Source organism: Pleurodeles waltl, chromosome 5, assembly GCF_031143425.1.
Source record: "Pleurodeles waltl isolate 20211129_DDA chromosome 5, aPleWal1.hap1.20221129, whole genome shotgun sequence".
Taxonomy (NCBI): Eukaryota; Metazoa; Chordata; class Amphibia; order Caudata; family Salamandridae; genus Pleurodeles; species Pleurodeles waltl.
Genome location: NC_090444.1, coordinates 68,800,610 through 68,821,386, shown reverse-complemented (window position 1 = coordinate 68,821,386; position 20,777 = coordinate 68,800,610). Strand labels below are relative to the sequence as shown.

At 47.6% G+C, this 20,777-nt stretch overlaps 1 protein-coding gene across 2 annotated transcripts in view; it reads right to left on the bottom strand.

Annotated features, from left to right (window-relative positions):
- The window catches only part of DNAJC5G (DnaJ heat shock protein family (Hsp40) member C5 gamma), a 167,179-nt gene that overhangs the window by 50,867 nt on the left and 95,535 nt on the right, over window positions 1-20,777 (bottom strand). For both annotated transcript variants that reach the window (XM_069233585.1, XM_069233586.1), the window contains exon 3: window positions 4,282-4,495. In XM_069233585.1, coding sequence (XP_069089686.1) covers window positions 4,282-4,495 — 214 coding nt within the window. The remainder of the gene's footprint in view (window positions 1-4,281; window positions 4,496-20,777) is intronic.

Here is a 20,777-nt window from a genome sequence, read left to right as displayed (position 1 = left end):
TGTTGTGGGAGCTGCCAGGCCGTCACCACCAACACATTGACAAAAAAATAATTTAGTCTAAAAAAAGCACACATTGCCACAGTAGTTCCTGGCACTGTACAAAACTACATTGTGTGCCAATATGCTCCTTGTGGAACCGCAGATTGGTGTCACTCACAGCAAAGCCAGCATATAGATGGCTAGAGAGAGAGAAATATAATTTTAATAAAAACAAAATGTCTTGGTTAACACCAGACCTAATTGGGGGGCCCAATTCTTAAAGAAAGTCACAAAAGTGCACCCAAGTTATAGGTCTTTGCATTAGTGGCCTTAATGAATTGACAAGAATTTACAGAAGTAGACCAGGAAATCTTACTCCTAGAGCATATTTGTGCACTTTATTTTAGCATGAGCAAATATGCAGTGTAGATTTGCTCATGTGAAAATCTGTTGAGCGTTTACAAGTTCATTTTCCCTCCAACCACTTTTCTCCCAATCCTGGAAGAACTTCTATTTCTGCCCTTGTCAGGCGTACATTTCAAATCTTTCTCAATGGGGAAAAGGTTAGAGAAGTGCAGGTGAAAATCCTTAAATATGGTTTGCACAGAGCCAAAGGCATTCCAGCCCTAGTATGTAGATTTGCGCAAAGGTGGCAAAATAATTAATTGCTATAGTAGGACTTGAAATTGCCTATATTCAATCCCTACTAAATTATTAGCCATGGTTCAATCAGAAAGGCTGTTATCAGCACTCTTACATAATGAGATTGCTACCATAATTTGTCGCAACACTACATGCCACCAAAGGGACAAATATTTTTTTTTTTACAGGACAAGTAGATTTATAAAGCAACCTGTCCCATGGACAAGTTGATATTCTATAATATTCCACACCCCTGGGGGGGGTATGGGAGGTTTGACACTTGGCCTGTCGAAGCCAGGGCATGGTCCCACTAAAGATGAACATCTGTATTCCAGAGCCTCAGGAAGGAATTTTAGGGGAAACATCTGTGGTTTAAAGGAGAACCCTTTGACAACCCCAACTTCAAGGGAACCATCTAGTATAACATGGGGTACTTAACTTCTGCAAGGCAGAATAACCCTTACGGCGCCGCGGGACCTGTGCTGCTGGACTGCGTGGGCACACTGCCAGAGGAATCTGTTGTGCCCAGGAGAATAACTGTCTGAAGAGGGGATACACGCTACCTTCCTACTTAGAGACTGGCCTGGGGCTGATTGCCTGCTGCTGTGTAGCGTCCCAAAGTGTAAATCTCCAAGGGCAGGTTAGCTTGTCCCCAGTTCTCTACAGAGGTCTTGGGCTCATCAAAGACCTCCTGAGAGGGACTTTAATCGATGACAGGTAATATCTGGGGAGCAGTGCCCTCTGCTGCACCTACATCGTATGTTGGACTTCACCTGGCATCAGCGGTGTTAGTGTGGCCTAAGTATTGTGTCCGGAGACGGGAATTACCTGGTGCAGAGCTTGCCAAGGACTGCACGCATTTCAGGTGAGTGGCCCTTCATCATGGGGACGGCTGCACGCTGAAGCGTCTTGTTGGTGTGAACAGGATTACCAATGTGGAACCCCACGGGGCCTGCTATTATAGAGTGTGTCTCATTTCTCTAGTGTGAGCCTCGGCTGCATGCTCATTGTGCACGGTGCCCTGTTCCTTGGTTGTGACAATCGGAGGTGGGGGTACAACCTGAGTTGTACTGTATTTGGCTTCATATGGCAAGGATGAACTTGCGTTGACGTGTGTGACTGGGGACTCTGGTGCAACCAAAGTCATTGCGCACTAGACAGTGTGCCTCATTCCAAAGAGGTACAGAAACCAAGTTCTGAGTGTGACTGTATGGACCAGCGCGACAAAAGTCATTGTGTGCTAGACATTGTGCCTCCCAGAGGGGTGTGGGATTTAGCTCCTTCGTAGGAGAGTCCGGTATTGTCTGCTGCAATTCAAGTCATCACACACCAGACTAGTGCCTCTTTCCGAGGAGGTACCACATTGGGAACTGGCTTGTGAATGAACATACTCTCAGGGCGACTCAGATCATCAGACCCCTGACACTGTGCCTCCTTTTTGCGAGGGTATGGCACTAAGCCCTTATGTGGGATCGTAATCGTCCGGGGGTCACTTGAATCTTCGTGCCCCAGACACAGCATCTACTGGTACAGGGGGTGCGGACTTAGTAACTGGTCGTGTGCAACTGGAATCGTCGAGGGTGACAAGTCGATAAGCGTTGAGGGTGCCTCTCCGTTCCAGGGGTGCTGAAATTGGTAAATACTTGGTAACACTGACCTGTCTGGCTGGGTACCTCAGAGTCTAACGGCGGCCCCTGTGATTCCCTTCCCCCCCTACCTCTAAGTGAACCCCATGTGGGGAGCCTGAACATCTCCTTACTTCTTGTTTACTAGCTGCTGTCTTTCCTTTACCTCACCTTGGCCACAGAACCCTGAGAAGTGTGACTTAGCCGTGAGTGGCCTAGTAACCAGGGAAAGGTTGAACCAATCTTTGTTTCGTGGGGGAGTGGGACTGCCGAAGCTGGTTTGTGGGTGAAAGGTGCTTGCAAACCATGGCATTCACTATATGGATATCAGGGCATCGCATTAGGATGCCAGGAGTGAGTGCGTACAAATAAGTGTGTCTGTACACGCTGACTGATACCCGTATCACCGCACGGCGTTGCAGAGTGGATGTGTTGGAGAGAGTGCTGCTGAATGCGAGGGCAGTACCATGGTGCTGTTGGTCACGTTTATTCTGTCAGGAGTTCTTACAGTTGGCATTACGACTTACTAGTAAGGCCTCAGATGCAGTGCTTCGTGAAAGTTATGAACTTTGTATGTACGTTTTGCTGCTAACACTGGGGACTGGGTGCACCCTGAATTTATGTGTTACACTGATTGTGGGGAATTCTAGGGTGGGTCTTGGGCGTATGACGTTTGGCATCTTTTGTGGCGTGGGGAGGTATGTACTGTTTTACTCATGTGTACATACTGTAGCTAGTGTTTAACACAGTTGGGCTCCATATCGTGACTTCTAATGCTTATTGACGTATGGGCCCAGAGTTACATTCCAATCATGCTGTGTTGCCAATGGTTGCGTTGAATACAATCTTTCTATACATACACTGTGTATAAAGTCTCATTTGTGCCGCAAAGTGAGGTGGTGACGGGGAAGTACCTTTTGTTTGCTTTACACATTGACTCTGTGATAAGTCTTTCTGCTCCGTGCCACGCTACCCAAAGGTGAGCACAGGATATACAGTGAGTGTAATCACCCACTCTTGACAGGAGTGGCTGGTCCTGCCTGGCTGGGGTCCTGTGTTAGCCAACCAGAACGTGCTGCCTCCAACAGTGAACAATAGTTTGCTGATGTTGCAGCATTTGAGGCGGGTTTAGGGGTTTGCTGGGGAAGGGAGAAGCCAGTGACTGACTGTTTCAGTGATTCTCTGGCCAATCAGCTCAGGAGGGCTCAACACCAGAAAAGGCCTGACATATGCATGCCTTTCACAAATAAAATCAAACGATTTTTAAAAAGCAAGCCCACGAACCAATGAAACTCATGGAAGTGCAGTGAGCGTGGTTAAAAGCCCACAGAGAGATTACAACAGGCTAGAGCGCTTGTGCATTTCGACTCTAAAAAGGTGATAAAGAGCTTAACTACTTCAATTTGATAACCCTTGATCGATCAATACTTTTGAGTACAGTTGCTCATCTGCTTCCATTGTTTTGTCCATTCCTCTCCCATGCAAGCTTACTTGTGTTAAACTAAGCGTTCTTATTGTCCACCTGCATCATTTTGTCGCAGTTCTAGTTTGGTTTTTAATTTATCCATCAGACGTTCTGTTTTACATTGCTGTGTAAGTTGCACAATCTGTATCTCTAAGGCGCGCATCCTACCAGACAAGGAGTGTCCAGAGCCCCTGCTTCCCTGAGGCAAAATAATGTAGCGCATAAGGAAACCTCCACTGGGTGCAACCAAATTACTCAGCACAGACCCAAGTGGCATTTATCTTATGGAACACGGGCACACCAACAGCAAAACGCTATTTTGTCTGTACTGGTTTAAGTCCTAGAACGTTCGTGGACATGTCATTTGGTGACTAACGAAAGCCTCTCGATTCAGCGAAACTAAAGTTAAACCTTTTTATTGAGCAGGTGACTGGATGCACAAGACCTAAAGAATCTCTCTGAAACCATTACCCACATAAAAGTGTTTCTTCCCAGCTCCATGAACACAGTGGTGCCCCAGCCCTGGACTTCCGGCAGACATGGAAGAAAGACTGCGTGTGTGAGCCTCACCTTGAACCAGCACTTGGACATGAGGAAGTAGTACTTGACGCTCTCCTCCCCGAACTGCTCGGACACGTAGAGCCCCATGGAGCCATACTCGTCGTAGATCTTCCTCTTGGTATCATCGTTCAGGGTGGTGTTGGCGTTGTTGATTTCCTTAAACTTCTCTGCTGCGTCCGGGTTGTCTGGGTTTTTGTCGGGGTGATACTTGAGGGCCAGCTTCCTACACAAACGAAACCAAGAGACGGACAGTCAATGCCACACTTGGGGCGAGCCGCATGGGAGGCTGAATACTTTCCATGCACACGTGAGTAAAGTGTAAACCATGAAATATACTGACCGAAAGAGACGGTCTTTGCAGCCTCCCAAACTGGGTACCAAGAGGGTAAAACTGAAGAGACTTTTCACGTAAAACAGCACCTGATGTTCCAAAATGCTGAGAGATCTTCTCAAATATGGTCATTGCAGACAAAAATCAGAAATAGAAATCATACAAAGAAGCAGTGGGTCATCTAGCTGTTAGTATGAGTGAACAAGGTGAGGCAGAATTTAAATGTACAAAAGATTTGTCAAATTTGTGTTTCTGATAAATTCTGATGACTATTCAATCTAGAGACAAGAGGAAAAGGTGGCAACAAAGTCATGGTTTGAGTTTCACCCGAGAATGCCTTGGTTGTTGCCTCAACTGGTTACTGTTTTTGGTTATATCATACTTTGTCTGATACAGGGCGAATCTTTCCCCCAGCGGCAGCTCAGCGCACTACTGAGAACATCAGATGCAGGAGAAGATCAGACTGGGACGGTGAACACTGAACAGTCCTGTATGTGGGATCCACCGGCTGACACCGGTGTCCAGGAGATAGGATGCGGTGGAAACATAGAAGCGGCGCACTGCACACCTTAATTTTAGGTAACATTCTAACAATTACATCACATTATAAACATTTACAATTGGAGGCACAGGGTCAGCAGTTAAAAAAGCCAAGTTGTCAACTTCCTACGGAAAAGCGTTAAAGAGTGTCAATTCAGGAGGTGAAGAGTTCCATAGCTCTGGGCCTAAAAGAACAAAGGCCCGGCCTCCTTGCCGAGCTTTCCTCATTCAAGGAATTGCAGCAAGGTCCAAGTTACTGACCTGCAATGCCCAACCGGGTATATCTGGTGACACCAGAGAATTAACATAGCTGGGGCCAGAGTTGGAAAGGCACCTATGATCATAGCAAAGTGCCTTAAATCGAACACGGCGTTCAACGGGACGCTAATGAAGTTCTCGAAGCACTTGCTGCAGGTTAAAATTTTGGGCGAAATGCAATCACAGTCTTGATGCTGCGTTTAATCTAAAGTTGTCTAAGCAGATTTTTTTTTTTTTACTCCCAGATAAAGAATATTAACATAATCCAGCCTGGGAATAACCAGAGCTCGGAATACGGTTCTTTGTGCAGAATAAGGGAGACATCCCAAAATTTTCTTAACCCACCGTAAAATGCCAAAACACGTAGCAGCCACCTTAGAACTTTGGTGACTCATCGAGCCACACTCCCAGATCCTGGACTACAGGCCCAGGGGTAGGAACCATACCCACAGCCGCAGGCCACAAGTGAGGGCCACAAAGGGGAGAATGGTTGCCCACCAATAGAACCTCAGTCCTGTCTCTGTTTAACTTGAGGGAGTTGGTATTCATCCAGGTTGACACTTGAGTGAGCAGCTATTGAGGGCATCTTAGCTGTGATGCTCCTGAAATGACAGACACAATAATCTGAGTGTCGTCATCATATAAAAAAAAAAAGGTCAAGTCCGCAATTCTCTAAAATGTCCGCCAGTGGTCTTATGTAGAAGTTGAACAGAGTTGGACAGAGTGGAAACTTGAGGTGCCCCTCCGAAGGTGGAGCGTTTGGCTTTAAGTGATACTGATGCGAGTGGACTTGGAAAACCCGATCTTGCAGAAAGGAAGCCAACCACAACAGAGGCGTATCTTCTACCTCCGTGGCCTCTAGTCTTCCAAGTTAGGTATCGTGGATGACTGTATCGAAAGGAGCACTGAAATCCAGAAGGATCAGTGCTGGAGTTCCTCCATTACCAAGCTGTGGCCTAAAATAATCCGTCACAGAAAGGAGGGCTCACTCCATGCTGTGGTCTGCCATAAAGTCTGACTGAGAATGGTGGAGCAGGCCATTAAGCGCGATACCTCGTGAACTGTTTATTTACGTGTTTTTCCAGCACTTTAAATAGAATGGGCAGAAGAGATATTGGCTTATAGTTTGACCAAGTAAACTGGTCAAGTTTGGGCTTTTTTTTTTCATTCAAGGCCTGACCACGGCGTGTTTTCAGGCCTTTGGAATAGTGCCTTCATGAAGTGATGCATTTAAGAGTTGGGCAAGCAAGCCCATAGATTTAGTATCAAGTTGACCCAATACCGAGGGGAGACAAGGGTTGAGCGGTGAACCTCACTTACTGATGTCAAGGAGGGATTCAAAAGTTAGACGAAATTACCTCAAAAACAGGACTACGCAAGGTGTCCAAATTGAGAGATGGGTTCCACTGTAGGGGCGAGGGAGGCCTGGATATCTGCCACTTTCTTCGAAAAGAAAGTGGCTAACTCCTCATACTGATATTGTGGAAGGGGGAAGCTGGGGTTGTGTTCGCAGGATCAGATAATGATTTTACCACTTGGAAGAGAGTTTTTGGGCAGTTCTGGGTCACGCTAATTTTGTCTGATAAAAAAAAAAAAAAAAAAAAAAAAAAAAAGGAGACGGTGGCGGGTCCACATTTTTTGTGCTAATCTTTTAAAGCCAAATAGTATTTTGCTTTATCCTGTATACAGTAGGATTTGCGCCAGGTTCTTTCAAGAGATTTACATATTCTTTTATTCTCTCTCAAGTTATCATTGAACTATGGGGGCCTGTGGAAGGGCACTCTATTGCTTTTTGGCCGTAACTGGAATAAGAGTCAAGTGCAGACCTAATCCAAGTATCAATGCGAGGTGCATCAGAAATTACTGAATGATTCAATGATGGGCAGATATCCTCTAGCGCAGAGTTAAAGGCAGAAACATGACGTTTCGACCAGGTTCTGCTAGCGGAGCCGAGGTGGACTGCTCTAGCACAGAATGCACCAGGAACAGCAAGTGAGAAGAGAACTGCAAAATGGTCTGATCAAGATCACGGAATGCGCAGTCGGCCAGCAGGGATTTTTAAGTTGGAAAATATAGGGTCAAGTAGGAGACCAGCCGTATGCGTAGGGCCCTTGTGGACGAGCTGAAGATCAAGGGCCACAAACTCCTCAATAAAGGTAGATGCAATATTGCACGGCCTATCATCAAAGTGAATATTAAAGTCCCCAGGGACTGTAAAATGAGTGTATTTTACGATAAGTGGGGATAGAGCCTCCGCTATACTGGAGCTCCAGTTGCCTGCTGGACCTGGTGGATGATAAACCAAAGCCCCTGACAAAGAGAAATTCTTGGAGAGGGATAGGGAGAACAGCAATGCTGCGCAGTCTGGAATGGTAAATTTGTCAAATTTACAGATACCCTGTGATTTAAAGACAACTGCAATGCCCCAGTATCTCTTCTCCATACGGTCCATTCTAAGAATGCAATAATCAGAGGGCAAGGCTGCTACAATGTTGCGTTGAGGAGTCAGGTAACCAAGTTTCTGTTAAAAAGACAGCGGCTGGACTATAATCAATTATAAAATTAAACATTTCGAGCTGATGTTTAGCAAATGAGTCAGTTAATATGAAAAAATTTAAGATGAGTAGAACTTTCAATTTGTGTGAACTTGCTTAAAGGTAGGACTTGTAGCTCTGGACTAGGGGCAGGTAATGCATAGTTTCAATGTGGACAATCTTCCCCAATGTCAAGGTTCGAAAAGAGGTGGCAGGCTTCTGTTATGGTAGGTCGGGGGGCCATCAGCCATGCTGAGGTATAAGGCATCCTACCTGGTGGCAAATTACCTGAGTTCCGGGCCCCTGGTCCTGTTCAGGCATGGACGGGTACAGACTGTGTTGACTCAGGCATGCCTACGGCGTGTCCGCACACGGGCGTGAGTAAATATGCAGGCCATGAGCGAAAGAGGCTAACCGCTCTCGAATAATGCCACAAACAAAATGGTGGCTCGAAACAAGTATTTAAAAGGTTAAAGGAAAAAACGAGGATGTCCTGCACACCCTAACTTTAGGAATACCTTCATTTTTAAAGATATCTTGCAGCAAACAAGTCAAAATATGATAAAGTCTCTTCAAAACTCAAAGTTTATTTCAGTAGCATGCAGATCTATTCCACCTTACATCAGGTTATATCAGAGATCTGAGAAGTATTTTTTGACAAAGTGATACTTTTCAAACATGAATTTAGAAACATTCATGCTTCCCCCACCCTGCAACAATGAAATAGGGAACTAAGAGGCCCGTCAGGTATGTGCACCCTTTGGGTGGCCTGGGATGCTATTATACATGAACAACATTATAGTTCATTAAACACGAGATCAGGTTTTCTACAGTCTTGAAGTCATGTTTTTTGAGGTCCTGATGTGTGAAAATTAAGTAAAAGTGAAATAAACAATTGCCTCCGGGTCACACAACTTGGCCAACTGTTGAAGCTGGGATTGACCCCAGGGTTTTGGTTTCATATTGTGTAATTCAGCCAAGATGGACATGGTTCGCTCCCTACCTTACCACACCAGCCTGCCCGGGCACCACCCTGCTGGCATCAATGAGGCCCTCGGTGGCACCACAGACCAAACTTTTAGGGCCCTGGGAAACAGTTTGCGAGTAGCCACACTCTGCAGCACTGTGTAAGAACACGAGCACAAGCCGGGCCCAGAGGTAACGCGAGAAGCTGGACTTCAAGGGCGATCAAGTGAAGCAGCATCTGAAGAGATGAAAAACAGACCAAAGTATGGTCTCACATTGCCACCTAGCGGCTGGAAGGGGGAACAGTGTGGATTACTGAGGCCGACGGCCAGGCCTTGTGAAGAGCTCCTGCTATCAAGGAGTGTGGGGGGCTCTAGGAGGCATGCAGCAGATGAAAAAGCTGTAACCTAAAACCCTGTGCCACACACAGCCTGCTAACAGAGCAGCAGTGTGTGGCTTCTTTGAGGATTTCCTGCTATTCATTCACCCAGGCGTGTAACACAACCAGGGCTGGCTGGAGCCCCCCATGAACTCCTCCTCGAATCCCCCACTGCCTCGCCCCACCCGTGCCCTTCACCGCTCCATGGCCCCTCTCTCACGTGCATTTCAGTTGTTTTATAGCGCTACTCACCAGTATAGGGTGTCGGAGCACTTTATATCAGCTGCACATCACACACAGACAACGAATCAAACGTGCCTCAGTCAGGCTACAGGGAGTGAGACAAGACAATGAGGACCACAAGGTGTAGGCCTCGCATGTCGCCCGTAGAAGCACGCAGGATATTTCAAGAGTTTGTACAAACTCAAGATTTAAATACCACAGTGGTCGGTTTTACTAATAAGAAAGTATTTCTGTCCAAATTAACCTTTATTAGCAACAGCAGGATAATGAAAAACTGGGGCGAAAGACACCGTTCCAACCCCCACCTGACAGCATGCAGCTCCCTTGATGACAGTCTATAGCTCATTGTGCTACATAAGGATGGGAAATTATGAACTGCAAGTAACAAAAGGACCGTAAGCAGTGCATTTTCTTTTATTTTGGTTTATAGTCTGCCAGTGGTGTACTTCATTCCCACACTTTCGTACAGTTACAACCGGCGCATATGTAACCATGGCGGCGTGTTCTGCAGGAGAGCCAAGGATTGAATGGGCATGTGGTCCGACCACCTTTTCGGCCAGGTGCTGTGATCAACTCGCACGGCCTCCGCCTCAGAATCAGAGCCCTCAGTCGTGCCCCGTCATTCACCCTGGCACCTGGAGGCAACGCCACAGCGTGCACTCCTCCAGAGCCATACGCTGCTTGAAAATAAAACTACAGAAACACATCTGGGAAAAGAAAACAATCTTAGGCAATACCAGACGAAGTAAAACAAGCGAGACGTAAAAAGGATCTGCATTGCTGACATGGATTACCTTACGAAGCTTTACCGTCTGCTAAGAACTCGATCAGTGTTTTTGCCCAAGAATACAAGGCCTGATAGGAACCAGTGTCAATGTCCGTTTTAAATTGCTGCCAGGTCTGAGACTGTATGACCCAGCCCACTACACCACTGATGCCATTCATGGTGCCATGTGTCACATACCACCGAGCTGCACCTCCACAGTGTAAGGAAAGAACTCACTGGTGCTGCCAGGGCATCTAGGGCACCTGCACGGGCACTGGAAGACCGGCCACTGCTCGCGAACAACATGGAGGGGCGAGGTCGGTACTTCTATTCTTCAATTTTAAAGTAAAGGCAACATTTTCTTGGTTTCTAAATACACCTGATGGTCTTAGGTCGCTCCAAGCGCTATACTCACATACAAGTGGTATCTGACGTTGAGGAACTTAGGAAAGAGGAAATGTGCAGATGTTAAACACAACTGTCTCGTTTATTTATCTGGGAGCTTCATAATACAGAACCTGTAGTCTTCACAGCACAGAAGGTGATAGTTGCCTGTCCAGTTTCACAAGAGAATGATAGGGAGGGAAACGTTCAGGCAGGTAGGGTGGTGCAAACAGCTCATTTTCTACAGCCACAGTCCCCAGGATTCTGGCAGGCATCTTTGGAAGGAGGTTTGAAAATATTTGTTTTCAGGACTTTTCTGAAATGCATGTGGTTAGGTTTCAAACTCCAAGGTGCATCATCTTGGGCCTGTGGGACAGGGCAGCACTATAATGCAAAGGAAAGGTTCACCTCGTGCATATGGTTGTCTGGCATTTGGATATTGTGATATTTCTGTTAAGATTTGGCCTGGGTAGGATTTCAATTGTGCTGGAGTAATTTTGGTAATTCTGTGTTACTCTTTCATGCAGAATTCCCGATAAAAATTAGGCAATTACTCCTACTTGCATAATTTGGAGAGAAACAAAAATCCTAGAGTGAGAACACATTTAGCTATCGCGAGCAGCATTATTTGTGATCTGTTGCATTTAGCACTATTTCTTAGCACAAAACACATCGTTTTGTTCATTTAAAACCCAAGGGAGCATTGCAAGACGGCTCAGGGGGCTAAAATGGAGTCAGAACTACCTCTGGTTGCCGACTGCGTTCTGGGCAAGTGTTCCATTCTCTCCTCCTCCTGATGGAGTCGCCCTGGGCAAACTCTGCAAGATTTTGAGAGCTATCACAGATACCAGAATGCCCCTCAAAAGTGATGAACCTTGGGCAGCTGAGGGAAAACAGCATAAATTAAAAGAAAATGGGCAGCCCAACAAGAACGTCCTATGGGATCCGATTCCCCATGCTATGGATCTGTCCAGGCAAATGCAAGACCTACCTGAATGGGTGTGGTTCCTGCATAGGTGGGCTGAAGATGTTGAGGAAACGTCGAGGAGAAATAATCTGCACATAGTAGGTCCTCCTTAGCATGCTGAGGACAGTAACATTCATAGACTCTTCAATCAAAACCAAAGTCTTTCCCCAGGGTCTTCCTGCCTACTTCACTATGAATGGGGCATAGAGGGTCCTAGGACTGGGGTCACCACCAGGAGCCCCACCTAGACCCATTGTGGTACAAGTACTGAACTTCAGGGACTGAGAATTCATCGTACAAGGTGCCAGAAAGAAAGGTCTCCAAGTCTCTGAAGCATCTAAAGTAATAATTTTTCCTGATTACACCCTGACAATCCAACATTAAAGGGCCTCCTTCGTTAAAATAAATAAGATATTGCGGGCGCAAGGCCTAAAATATGCCCTCATCTTTCCCAAAAAACCTAAAACCACCAATGATCAACATGCTCATTCATGGATCCTCAAGACACTTAGACTTGGGTGGAACAACACTACTGCTTAGGAGAAGGGTTAGTCAAGAGTCACCTCAGTGCTCCCCCCACAGGCATCCCAGGAACCGCTGATCTGCACAGCAACAAAACACCCTGTCCCGCGTGATGTCCTCACTGAGACAGCCTTGGGAGGAATGAAAGGGGACTCTGGCGATGGCTGCAACACTTCAGGACATCAACAGCCACAGACCTTTAAATGAAGCAGCAGATTTAACATCTGATGCAGGATCCATTAAATCTTTGGCATACTGCAATTTGTGCTCCCCGCCAAAGATCCCAACACAGACTGCCAAGGACTTCCTATAGCCCTTATAGACGAATTACATTTTTATTTCTGAAATGCTTCTCTCCATGCACATTAATTTTAGTTATTATACAATATGACCGGATTGATGCATTAGCATAGACATGCAATTGAGGAACCTGACAACCTTGAAAGAGTGGGCCAGCGGGGAGAGGTTTGCACAGATCTGGGGGTCTAGTCCTTGCCAGGCCCCCTCTTCTGTCAATTAACTTCGTTTCCACTGGAGGTGAGGAGCAAGAAGTAATCACCGATTATACAGAACGTTGTTGCATCAGGTCCGACAGTTGTGATCATCAGGGAGTGAAAGTGGAGCTCCTCGCTAGTAATGAGGCTCTGTCTCTCATCACAGCCTCGGGACAACTCAAGGTGGTGAAAACCCTATTTATTGCATGTGTTGCCGTACTTACATTCTTCATTGTTGACTGGACAGTCTTATCTTCACAGTCTGTCTGGGAGTTGGGGCTTTGGAGGTAAAGGTGAGGGGTTAGTTTTGTTTTGTTTTTTGTTCAGGTGGGGTTGGGAGTGTTGAGCAGACCGCCAGGCCTATACCCCCTTAGGTCCCACTACAAAGTTTACTCAATCATCACCAGGTCATCAGTCAAAGTGCAGCCAATGGTTATATGGTATAATATTCCCCGTATTTTCTTATATCAGGTTTCAGAGTGACCTGAATATTGGAGGCATGGGCTCCCCTGGTAAGCATAACTCAAAATACTCAACCCAAAAGCCACAAAGCCCATATGTTGTCATTTGTTGTTTTTTACAGAAGGTAGATGGGGGTCTACTTTGTGGCAGGCAGTGTCTTGTTGTCCGCCAATGGTCGATTTTCTCTAGTTAAGAATGCGCTAGATGGGTTACCAGTTGCTTGGGCACCATTTATACCTCTCAGTGAGGAACAGAAAGCATTTCTTATTACACTTTCCAGGGCTCTCTCAGGATGGGTGGCTATCCCTTGGATTTTAGAGGGTAATTACAAGCATCCGCCATTACTGCACTCCTTAGCCAAAAGTAAAACCAAAGTTTTAGTAAACTGGATGCAACACTGGTAGCCTCCTGACAGGGCCAGTTGTAGGGCGGTGTGATTGGTGCAGCCGCACCTGTGCTGAGCTGGGGATGTGGTAACCATAGGCGACTACTGTTTCTGCTGGAGAGAGATTAGAGTTTTGTCTACTGGCAGTTTTGCCTCAAAGTAGCACAGAGGGTTAATATGCCTGCTGCAGAGAACGTGTGCGATGCAGGTCGCAGAACAGTATTTTAAGTGGATAGGTCAGTGGGTTGTTGCTTTTGTCAAAGACATCCTTTTGTTCCTTGCAGTTCATATGTCACAATCCTAATATAGCACGGTGAGCTCAATAAACTGTCGTAGAGCTGCAGGAAAACTGCAAGGTATAGGTTCGAACATTATGTTTTGTTCCGCATTCTCGTTATCCCAATGCTGCTAAAAAGGTTTATTTTACGTAGAAAAACTTTTTTTTACTAAAAGCCAACCATAACCACTGTGATGCATTTTAAATCCTGAGTTTATACTTACCCAGACCATACACTTTAAAATAGGCCTACATAATACTGCCTACTAGTATGGATGACACATGATTCCTACAACTTTTAATCCTTGTCGTATTGAACATTTCCTATAGACTGGTTTACACACATGATTCATCGTCACTGTTCAACGTACGTGTGATGTACACTGCTCTGACACCCAACATTGGTATGAGTAGTGCTAAGAGACAAATGAAATGCCTGTGAGAGGGGATTAGGAAGAGTGGACGACAACATCCTGGACGTCTCCCAATCAGGATTCAGAACTAACCACAGCACTGAAACGGCCCTGCTCGCCCACCAGAGACGACATCCGCTTCTTCCTTGACCGGGGCCATACAGCAGCCCTCATCCTACTTGATCTTTCAGTTGCCTTCGATACAGTATCCCACTACACCCTATGCGCTAGACTCCACGCAGCAGGCATACGCGGCAAGGCCCTTCGATGGATACACTTGTTCCTGACAGGCAGAACACAGAAAGTCAGATTCCCGCCACACCTGTAAGCACCTACAGACATCAGCTGTGGAGTACCCCAAGGATCATCGCTGAGCCCCATACTGTTCGACATCTACATGACACCGCTCGCCCCTAACGTCAGGAACTAAGGCATGAACATCATCTCCTATGTAAATGACACCCAGCTGATCATCTCACTGACTGAGAACTCCTCAACAGCCAAGAAGAATTTCAGGGACGGGATGGAAGCAGTCGCCACCTGGATGAGGGAGAACTGCCTTAAGCTGAACTCCGACAAAACCGAGATCCTCATCATGGAGCCCCAGCCTCGGACGACTCCTGGTGGCCCTCAACACTCAGCGGGCCCCACACTCCCCACAGACCACATACGTAAAACCTCAGCATCATCCTCGACTCAACGATCACCATGACCAGACAGGTCAACCCCGTTGCCTCCACCTGCTTCCACGCCCTCAGACTCCTACTAAAGATCTTCAGATGGATACCAACCAACTGCCGAAAAACCGTGACACACGCACTAATTACGAGCAGACTTGACTACAGCAACGCCCTCTATGCCGGAACCGCCAAGAAGAACCTGAGCAAGCTGCAACAAATTCAGAAAGCCGCCGCCAGAATCGTACTAAACATTCCCCGTCAACAGCACATCACAAAACACCTGAAAAATCTTCACTGGCTCACCATCGAGAAAAGGATCAATTTCAAACTCCTCGTGCAGGCCTACAGGGCCCTCTTTGACAGCAGACCCAGCTACCTCAACCACCGCATCACCCGGTACTTCCCTTCCAGACCTCTCCGTTCATCTCGGCAGTCACTTGCCAACATACCCCGCATAAAGAACTTCTCGGCTAGTGGATGATCTAGTGGATGATCTTTCACATACCTGGCAGCAAAAGGTTGGTACACCTTACCCTATGGGTGAGTAGTGCGCTTTAAAACATATGATTGATTGACAGCTGGAGGGTGGTAGTGAGGGAATTTGTGGAAAAGATGGCCATGGGGGTGCGAAAAAAGATTCTTGAACCTGGGACCACCAGCACTAAAGCCGGACCGACTCCTGATGAGTTATAAATCCAACCCAGGGGTGTGGAACTCCTATAGCCTGATGCCAAGGACATATTGTTTGGGGTCAATGACAACAAGTTTTCATGTGACCCTTGACTTTGTTTTGGTCAGGAGAGGCCCCCCATGCAGCTCCACCTGACTGTGCCTGTGCCTTTTACCCCGCCCTCGCTGCGATTCTGAGGCCCTCCACCACCCGCAGGCTCCAGCCTGCGCCTCATCCCTGGTGTCTAGTGGTGCCGTAGGTATTGTGTGTCTGTCTTGTGACTGTCTGTTTATTTTTCCTCTTTGTCTTCTTTTTTCTGCCTTTTTCTACTTTCTCTTAAAGTCTTTTTTAACCGTTTTCACCTTTTTTTTTGGCCCTTCTCCCTTCCTCAGCCCTTGCGCTCTGTTTCCCTCCCTCTCCCCCATTCCCTAGTCCCGCCACTGCATCCCCTGCGGCCCTGCCCCTCCTCGGGCCCCCATTCGCCCACCACGCCCGCCTCCCAGTTGCTCCTCCCTCCCACCTCCCCTTCTTAATGGCGGCCCCGCTGGGGCGCGCCAGAGGCAAGCCCTTCTGCACCCGTCCACGCCTGGACCGCGCCCAGTGCCAGACCTCTTGGCCCCCGCGATCCCCATGCCGCCCGACGCTGCTACAGTGCCAACACCCTCCACTCTGGCCCATAAGCTCACCCACGGACCCTTCTCATGCCGGACCTGCAGCTTCACCAGCCCCGGAGCCACCGCCCCTCCCACCAGAACCGGACGCGACCACCTCAAATGCAAACTCCTCAACACCCGCTCCATCCACAAGCATGCCATCGAACTTTGGGACCTACTCATCTCATCCTCCCTGGACGTCGCCTTCCAAACTGAAACCTGGATGAACCCCTCCTCGGAACCAGACATCGCCATAGCCATCCCGGATGGTTATAAGATCACCCACAGAGACCGCACCATCAGACTGGGAGGAGGGATTGCCATAGTCCACAAGAACACCATCAGAATCTCGACCAACCCCGAAGACACCCTCAACACTGCCGAACACTTACACTTCCGAATTCACATCAACGCCAACACCACCCTCAGAGGAACACTCTTCTACAGAGCCCCCTTGACCGCGGCCGCAGTTCGACTCCATCGCCGACATAATCAGCGCTCACACCCTTGCTTCTACGGACTACATCCTCCTCGGTGACCTGAACTTTGACCTCGAGAACACCAATGACAGCAACTCCACCGCCCTGTTCGACAACCTTAGTCTCAAACAACTCGTCACAACACCCACCCACTCTGCCGGCCACACACTCAACCCAGTCTTCTCCGCCAGCAGCCACGTCACCTTCAGCCACACCACCGAACTACACATTACCGGCCACCACTGCGTCTACTTTACCTTCAAGAAGCCGACCACGCACCACCACCAACAACAGATTCCCCGCCGCAGCAGGAACAAGGTCACTGAAGACCAACTGATTTACACCCTCGCCCAAGCCCTACCACCGACTCCAACACAGCCGCCCACAATCTCAGACAATGGATAGACGACTGCGCCAACACCCCCACCCGATCAAGAAACCTTCCTACAACCGCACCAGCACCAAGGCTACCTGGTTCACCACCGACCTTCAGACCTCCAAACGGGAGTGCCGAAAACTCGAGAAGTGGCGCCACGAACGAACAAACGGAGACCAACCACACTGCCCTCAAGAACACCATCCGCAGGCACCACCAGCTCACCCGGACCACCAAGAGATCCTCCTACAAGGAATGCAATGACAACAACGCACACAACAGCAAAGAGTTCTTCAACATCATTAAGGAACTCGGCAAACCCAGGTCCTGCTCCAACCCCACCTTCGCAAGACCTCTGCGACTCCCTCTCCACCTTCTTTCACCACAAGATTACAGACCTCCACGACATCTTCAACACTTCAACCCCCACGACAGCCGCTGTCACCACAAACCCCGAATCACCGGACACCAGCCACACCAATCTCCTGCTCTCCTGGACCCACATCAACGACGATACCACCATCAAAACCATGAGCACCATTCACTCCAGCTCACCATCTGACCCCTGCTCTCACCATGTCTTCAACAAAGCAAGCTCCATCATCGCCTCCCAACTCCGAATGATCGTCAACAGCTCCTTCAAGACCGCCACACTCACCCGGAAAGCTGGAAGCACGCCGAAGTCAACTCCCTACTAAAGAAACCCAAGCAGATCCAAGAGATCTCAAGAACTACCGGCCCATCTCCCTGCTCCCTTTCCCGGCGAAGGTCATCGAGAAGATCGTCAACGGTCAACTGACACGCTTCCTTGAAGACACCACCACCCTGGACACGTCTCAATTCAGTTTCCACAGTAACCACAGCACCGAGACCACCCTCATCGCCGCCACCGACATCAGGACCATGCTAGACAGTGTCCAAACTGCGGCCCTCATCCTCCTAGACCTCTCGGCCGCCTTCGACACCGTCTGCCACCACACCCTACACACAAGCCTCCACAATGCAGGGACCCACCACAAAGCCCTGGACTGGATTACATCCTTCCTCACTGGCAGAACCCAGAGAGTCCGCCTCCCTCCCTTCCGATCTGAAGCCACTGAAACCATCTGCGGTGTTCGCCAAGGATCCTCCCTCAGCCTGACCCTCTTCAACATCTACATGGCACCGCTCGCCAATATCGTCCAATCACACAACCTCAACATAGTCCGACGCAGACGACACCCAGCTGATCCTCTCACTCACCAAGGACCCTGCCACCGCCAAAATTACCCTCCACAACGGAATGAAGGCCATCGCCGACTGGATGGAGAGCAGCCACTTGAAGCCGAACTCTGCCAAGACGGAGATCCTCATCCTCGGCTCCACCCCCTCTGCCTGGGACATCTCCTGGTGGCCAGCCACCCTAGGAACCGCACAGACGCCCACCAACCACGCACGCAACCTGGGATTTATCCTGGACTCATCGCTCACCATGACCCAGCAAGTCAACACAGTCTCATCATCCTGCTTCAACACACTTGGCATGCTCCGCAAGATCTTCAGGTGGATCCCCACCGAAACCAGAAAGACGGTCACCCAGGCCCTCGTAAGCAGCAGACTGGAATACAGCAACGCTCTCTACGCGGGAACCTCCAGAAAAGACTGCAACGTATACAGAACGCCTCTGCACGCCTCATCCTCGACATCCCATGCCGCAACCACATCTCGGCCCACCTGAGAGACCTACACTGGCTCCCCGTCAACAAGAGGATCACCTTAAAGCTCCCCACCCACAAAGCACTCCACAACGCCAGCCCAGCTTACCTCAACGAACGACTCACCTTCTACACCCCCAACCGTCAACTCTGCTCCGCCAACCTCACCATCGCCACCGTTTCTCCCATCCACAGGACTACAGCCGGCAGCAGATCGTTCTCCCACCTCGCTGCCAAGACCTGCAACTCCCTCCCCACCCACGACAGACCCGGACCTGCTGACCTTCAGGAAACGCCTCAAGACCTGGCTGTTCGAGCAGTAGCATCTCCCTCGCTCCACCTCCCCCCCCCCCACCTTCCCCATCAGTGCCTTGAGACCCTCACGGGTGAGTAGCGGGCTCTACAAATGAATGATTGATTGATTGATGTTTATTTTGTCCTTGGGACACGCAAGGCCAAACCCCTGCAGCAGAAACCCTTTAACTCCCAGTTTACAGTACCACATTATGGAGCAGGGAAGGGAATTGTCTTCAGGTGAGGTAATATTTGTATCCATATGTTTATGCTTGCGAGCTTGTATTTGTGGTTCATTAATGCAAAGCCTTTATAATTAGGGTGAGTGCTCTAAATACATGTTGTAAGCTCGGACTGCACTACTGACAGTGGTTCCAGTAAACAAATGTGTACACACGTTTGCAAAGTTAAACAATATGAGGCTACATGTAATGCTCCCAGAATGTTCTTTGATTAAATGCACATATTTACAGACGCTTAAAAGCAAAAGAGTAATGATTTTTTGCGTTCCAAATAAAATGTTCACCAAAAAAAAATAATAATAATGCAACCAGGAAATAAACGTTTTTCTAAATTACTGTGAAATGTTAGGTACCATTTCTGTGAAGCACCCTTCAGTCAAATTTTTTGATGAATGCTAGTATTTCCAAAAAATATTCATAATAGAAAATCATCGAAACCAGTTCCAACAGGATTATGGCAAACATGCAAATTAACAAGCATTGGCAAAGCCAATGGTTCCGAAATTGCTGGTCAGTCGTTTGGTTTTATCAATACAGGTCTTATTCTGACATGGCTTTTTGTAAAACTTTATTGTTGTGAGAGCTGCCAGGCCCTCGCCATTTTAAAAGAGAGAGTGAGAGAGAGTGAGAGAGAGAGAGAGAGAGAGAGAGAATTTTAATAAAAACAAAAGGTCTTGGTTAACGCCAGATCTAATTAGGGGCCCAATTGTAATTCACAAAGGTGCACCCCATTGTATATGTCTTTCTATAAGTGCAGATTTTCGTATTTCATAAATTCAAAATAATTTACCGAAGTAGACCAGGAAATCGTACTCCTAGAAAATACTTGTAAACTGTATTTTAGTGTGAGCAAATATGCATGTGTAGATTTGCTCATGCAAAAATAAGTTGAGAGCTTACAAATTTATTTTCCCTCCAACCACTTTTTTTCCCAACTCTGGAAGAAGTTTTACTTCTGCCATTCTCAGGAGTAAATATCCAACCTATATCAGTATGGGAAAAGATAAGGGAAGAGCTGGTGAAAACCCCTAACACATGCAAGTTAGTAGGTTTGCACAGACTCAAAAGGGCATTCCAACCCTGGAACTCTTGTTTAACACTACCCCCACCCCCAGTAAGTAGATCTGCAGAAAGGAGGCAAAAAAGGAAATTGCTGGTATTCAAACCCTGGCATAATATAGTATTAGCCCTGGCATAATCAGAGAGTCTATTATTAGAGCTCTTATTTAATGAGATTGCTGCCACAATTAAGTTGCCGCTCTACAAGGCACCAAATAGACAAGTAGATTTATTTTTTACAGGACAAGTAGATTTATGAAGGAACATGTCCTATGGACAAGTAGCTATTTTATTAAATTCCACATCCCTGCAACCAAAAGCATTACCAGTTCTATTCCACCTCACAAAATCAGTGGTCAGTTTGCACCACAGACATGCGGGGTTATGTTACACAAGTTGCCTACATAAGAAAGAACTTCTGACTATAGACCATTAAA